General features: G+C 47.7%; 1 protein-coding gene across 1 annotated transcript in view; it reads right to left on the bottom strand.

The window, feature by feature from the left end:
• Nucleotides 1–1,277: 1,277 nt before the first annotated feature.
• LOC138497270 (uncharacterized) overlaps nt 1,278–6,000 on the bottom strand; it is a 385,925-nt gene continuing 381,202 nt past the window's right edge. Inside the window, exon 15 of the mRNA XM_069620617.1 lies at nt 1,278–1,670. Within this exon, the coding sequence (XP_069476718.1) occupies nt 1,615–1,670 (56 nt within the window). The 3' untranslated portion in view covers nt 1,278–1,614. The remainder of the gene's footprint in view (nt 1,671–6,000) is intronic.

Genomic DNA, 6,000 nt, shown 5'->3' with positions numbered 1-6,000 from the left:
GAACACAGATGGATTGCCTGATGAGTGGTCAGAAAACATCTTGGGTTATCGCGATGGTCTTGTTCATCAGAAACGTTAATCCTCAGACCCAATCGACCACCATATTCCAAGAATATAAAGTCCAGCAACAGCAGAACTTAAGTGTAAATCTTTGGAAACACGAACTGTGTAAGAGGTCTCAGTGTAGGGCTCTACACTGTCCATCTTTTTCTTTTCATGCAAATGCAATTAAAAAAATGCATTTGCCAATACTAAACAATCTCCATGTTCCTGTCTTAGGAGAATAGAATGATGGTGCAGGTGTACACCAGTTATTGTGGGACCTAGAGTTAGGAAACCACCACCAGAGGCCACCAAAAGTTAGAACCTAGCTTCTGGTATCTTGCCCTCACTCGTGTCCCTATGCATTAAATTCTCACTTGGCGCTGAATCCACGTTCAGTAGGCTTTGCAAAACCAGTGTCCTGCCCTGCAACAAAAAGTACTACAAAAACACCCACATTACTAAGGCCTGCTTGAGCCCCTGCTCAGGTCCATCATGCAACCATCACCATTTGTTCTAGCTCCGGACTAGAGTGGTCTAGATTATGCAGCCAATGTAAAATTAACTACACAAGCTATGCACTTACACTGATAATCAGTTATCACAGCCACAACCAGATCACCATCTTCACTTTTGTCTAGCCCTCAAACGTGTGTATTTTATCTCCCTCTTACCACTGCGCCCAACTTTCCAGTCCTGCCTTCGAATACAGAATATTTAACCTCAATCTTTCCCTATCCTCAGTGCAAGGTCCGTTAACATCTTGACAGGGTCACAGTATGCCTAATGTTTACATAAGGTACAGGTGCTGCAAGACAAGCATGGCGGTGAAGCGTGCAGAACAAATGCTGTATAACATTTGTTCATTGGCAGTTGAATGTCCTTAGAAAATGCTTTGCATCATACATATAATTTCAAAAATAAACACTAGAGCCTGGAGCTCTATAACCCAGTTTTCTGTGGCGCACAAAAACCATAACTGTCAGGGGCCAATGGTAGCACCAATGAGAACTGCACTTCACCTACAGTAATATCACTTTTATAGGGCTCCATTTGCATAGGCTTAAAAACAACTTTGAACATTCTTGCAGACACTAAAATGTTTATATATTTCAGTCTCGTGTCCAGACATTTCAAACTAGGATGCAGGAAGAAATAAAATTAGAAAATTAATATGTATCGATTAGTTTCAGTATAAAATATCTTCTGTTTAATGCAAAACAAAGTACTCAGAATTAAAAGACTCACAAGTCACAGCCATATTTATTGTTGCAGATGGGGCAAGAGGTGTCTAACAAGTGGAAAAAAGTATTAACATGTTCTTGATTGACAAATGTTTGAACTAAATTCTGAAAAACGATGTACTAAACGGGTAGCAACTTCAGTTTACATTACAAAATAATATAATCAACATTGTTTCTATGTTAACATTAAGAAGTACAATCCATAAGACTAACCCTTCAGAGGCTACAATGGGGTACTGAAAAGCTTTAATATAAATCACAGAACGACAAATCCAGATTAAACTCGAAGTGTTTTGCTTCAATTGGTTCTGCATGGTTTCTCGACGCTTTACTTCAGTGCTCCGGATTCAAAAAGAACACTCACCAACAATGAAATATCTACATCTGAAAACAAAAACAATTTCAAGAACAATTATTTTTGTGCAAGCTGGATGTTAAATACTTACAGCTGTACTGTAATCATTTAATTTGCTGTTGGCTTTGAGTGACAGTAATATCCATCTTCCCATCAACATTGATTTTAATTCCATAGTAAGATATGCTTTGCTCCAACTACCGCATCCATGATATCCCATTTCAGCGCAGCGCAGCTGTTCACCTGAAAATATTCTGCTGCCCAGAGGAGCAGCACAGCTGAGTCGTCTCTGCTCTATGCGCCCCACATGACATCAGGGCCAGTATATACAGCAGTGCTGCGCCCAATGACCTCTGTTTCCACCTTTTCCCCTAGCACTTTAAAGCTGAGGTACCGTAGAGCTGATTGTGTACTAGCTATCCAACACGAGGTAGCAGGTAGTGAGGGGGATGAGGAATGCATGGGAGGAAGACCCATCAGAAACATTACCTAGCAGTATGTAATTTGTTCTACTAATGGAATTCTTCCTCCCACGGATTCCTCATCTAGGATACTCTGCAAGCAGTATGTAAATCTGGAGGAGGAAACAAGGAAAACTCCTAAACCAGAAACCTGGAGGACTGCCTTACCAAAACGGGCATCCTGGACAACAAGAGAAGGGAGTAGTTTCTTACCTGTAACTCCATTTCAACAACGTTGGCATCTTTCATGGATTCACATGCTATGAATATTTCCTGTCGCCAGGCTGGGAAATCTCAGTAACTTCAATATGGCTGTTTTCCTATGGAAAACTTTGACACTGAGTGTCCCATCAACATCTTTATGGGTGCTTTAGGCTGCACCAATAGGACATCCAGTATAAATAGCCAAGCCCCTGCAGCTTCCCTTAAGATTTGAACCTCACCAAAATGGAGGAACTCTAAACGCACGTTTGCCTGAAGGGGGAAGGCTGGAGGGTGCATGTGAATCCATGAAAGATACCAACGCTGGAGGAATGGAGTTACAGGTAAGAAACTACTCCCTTTCCAGCATTGGATCCTTCATCATGGATTCACATGCTGTGAATAGACTACATAGCAGTAAGACCACCTGGAGGTGCATAACAGGCAAACAAGACAAATGCCCCAGGCAACCATGAAGGCACAATAGACCAGCATACATGTTATGACTGAAAACAGCGGTAAAACCAAACCCCAGAAGCTCCGGGCCTTACCTTACTGGAACAGGCGCTGAGGACCGTTCGCCCCCACCTGCACATCCTCTGTATGTTGTCGACCCAGACAGTGTCTGGTGAAGGTGTGTGGCACCGCCCATATTGCTGCTTGGCAAATGTCACTGAGCGGTATGCCAGCCCACAGCGCCGGCTTTCCTTTGAAACTCACGATAGGATCTTCGGAATAAAGTGAGGATTCGTAGATGGGAAAAACAGTGTGCCTCATGAAACGCAGATACGGCTGGTCGATAACCAGAGCCTGAATTTTAGAAACCCTCCTGGCAGACGTGATGGCCACCAGAAAAAACCCCTTCCATGTGAGACGTCACCGCCGTAGTAGACATGGGTTCAAACAGTGGTTTTATGAGGGCCGAGAGTACCAAGTTGACGCTCCAGACCGGAGACAATTTCTTCGGGGGAGGGGCATCCTGGAAAGACCTTTGAGGTAATGTTTAATCTGCCCGTCACTGAACAGCAGTGTAGAGTTGTGTTGCCTTGTGAACGTGGAGGTGGCAGCCAAGTGGACCTTGATCGAGGACAACACAAAACCTGCCCTTCGCCAACAGCAGAAGATAAGGCAGGAGTTGTGGAGGTGAAACTTGCAATGGCTGCAAGTATGGCTGCTGCGAGCACCAGGCACAGAACCTTTTCCACTTTCGGCCCCAAGACATGTTGGTAGACTCTGCCCTTGCGGCCGCCAAGATGAGACCGTCCCATTGAATGCTTAGGTGTCCAAATTCGGAGTGGTCAGGAGCCATGCTGCAAAGCATAGGGAGCCAGGGTTGTGATGCCACATCTTTCCTTCGTTCTTTGACAGAAGATCCGGCTCTGACCCAGATTAATAGGGTCGTCCACTGCTAGGTGAAGGTCCGAGAACCAGCTCTGTCAGGGCCAGAACCGGGCTAAAAGGATCACCAGGCGCACCATCTGGATAGTTTTCCGGATCAGAGGACATGGAGGGAACCCGTAAGCGAACAGGCCCGTCCACAGGAATGAGTATGCACGCCCCCCGCACACCGTCTCGAATCCGGGTGAGCCACCCTGCTGGCGTAGAGATTGCATTGCCCGTTTGCTGGACTGGCGTAGAAGTCCAGAAGGGACTCCGGAGTCTGCCCCCCCCCTCCTGAATATCCTCGCCACCTGGCCGGCCTTCAGTCGCCATTCTTGCATCTGAACTGATTCTCTGCTGAGAGCACCAGTCTGCTCGTTTTGAACACCCAGCAAATAGTAAGCCACCAGTTGAATCTTGTGCGCTATGGCCCAATGACAGACCGCCTGAGCATTCTTGGATAGGGGCTGGTAATGCATGCCTCCCCGTTTGCAGAGATAAAACATTGTGGTGTCAGAACCCAGAAAAACGAGCTCTGCACGAGGGGCAAAAAAGAATTCAGTGCCCAGTGTATTGCCCTCAACTCCAGAACGGTGATGTGCAACAAAGCCTCCTTGAAGGACCATAGGCCTTGGACCTGAAACTTGTTGAGGTGAGCCCCCAACCCACCTTGGAAGCATCCGTTACGATGGAATACTGAAAGTCTGGCTCCACCAGGGGCATAACCCGTACTAGGTTGCAGGAGCAAGTCCACCATTGGAGGGCATCTGCCAGCACCCGGGAGAATCCTTTCGGACCAGGAAGCAAGAACCTGTGACCATCTTGAAGCATGAAACTCCTGCACTGGCTGCATGAAAAGCCGACAATTGGGGAGGATTGGGATGCAGGACGCCATGGAGCCCAGAAGCGACATGTACACCTGAACCGTGATCGAAGTTCCCGGCCCCAAGGAACCTGCCATGGACGATAGCTTCTCTATCGACAGCTTCGATACTTTCCACAGATGGCTTCATAAGATTGAGATGCGTATGAAAATGAGAAAAACCAAGTCCCTGGAAGGCATCAGACAAGATTTGGCGAAGTTGACCGCAAAGCCCAGACGCTGAAACAGGGTCACAGCCGCCTGGAGAGACTCAAAGACGCCCTCTGACAAGGCGTTCTCCCCCGCCCCCACCAGTTGTCCAGGTACAGATAAACATGGTGACCTTCCCTGCGGAGGTAAGCCGCCAGTGGAGCCAGGCACTTGGTGAATGTCCTGGGAGAGGACTTGAGGCCAAAGGGGAGGACCCGAAACTGGTAATGCTCGTCGCAAACCACAAACCGTAGAAACATACGATATACAATATTAAGGGTGCATTGGGATGTGGAAATAAGCATCTTCTAGATCCAAGGACGCCAGGAACTCCTGAGGCTGCACCGCCTGAATAACGTCCTGCAACATGAGCATCCTGAACTCATGGCATTTTACATTTTTTTTAGCAGTCGCGGGTCCAGAATGGGGCGCCACTTTCCGTTCAGTTTGACGAAAAACCGGGCGTAGATTCCTTGTCCTCTTTCCAACTTTGGGACCTTTTCTAAAGCCCCTTTCTCCAGCATCAGGCGCACCTCCAGCCCAAGACCAGCAGATGCGGCTGTGAGACTTTCACCGGTGAAATAGGGAGCGGTGGACGCCGGAACTCCGAGTGGCCATATTATTGGACTGCATCCAGCACCCATCGGTCCGTCATAATCAACCACTGGTCGACATGTTGCGCCATTATCCCTCCAAGGCGACTGCCCTTGTGGCAGTCATTGTTGAGGCTTGACTGGCAGCCTCTATTAGAGGGGGAAGCGGAACCTCTCTTCCGCGGACCTTGATGGTGCTTGGCTCGCTGAGCTGACTGCTAACAAAAAAAAAACCTGAGAAATAGCTGGAGCGACTGTAGCCTTTGTCGCACGAACCCGCAAACCTGGCATTCCCTGAGGCTCCCCTGCATTCCCTGAGGCTCCCCTAAATGAGCAGAAGGGCCAAAACTAACTCCTACTCTGCAGTGTCAAGAGGGACCTCGCCGTTATCAGATTCCTCGTTCATATTCTTCAGAGCCTCGTCAATTTTCTTCTCAAACAGCTGCTCCCCCTCGCAAGGCATGTCCACCACTTTATGCTGCACTTCAGGTCGGAAATCTGTACAGCGCAACCATCCTTGCTGCCGAAGGATGACCCCAATTATTTATCTGTTTAAAATCGTACTCCGCCAGGTCCACAGCAATATTAAATGCTATGATTGCGGTGCTGCTCAGGCAGATGGTCCAACAGCGGTGGCAACCTGTGCCACATT

Source organism: Ambystoma mexicanum, chromosome 5q (genome assembly GCF_040938575.1).
Source record: "Ambystoma mexicanum isolate Mex_15411 chromosome 5q, UKY_AmexF1_1, whole genome shotgun sequence".
Classification (NCBI taxonomy): Eukaryota; Metazoa; Chordata; class Amphibia; order Caudata; family Ambystomatidae; genus Ambystoma; species Ambystoma mexicanum.
The sequence above is the reverse complement of the archived record's forward strand: the minus strand, read 5'-3'. Positions and strand labels throughout refer to the sequence as shown.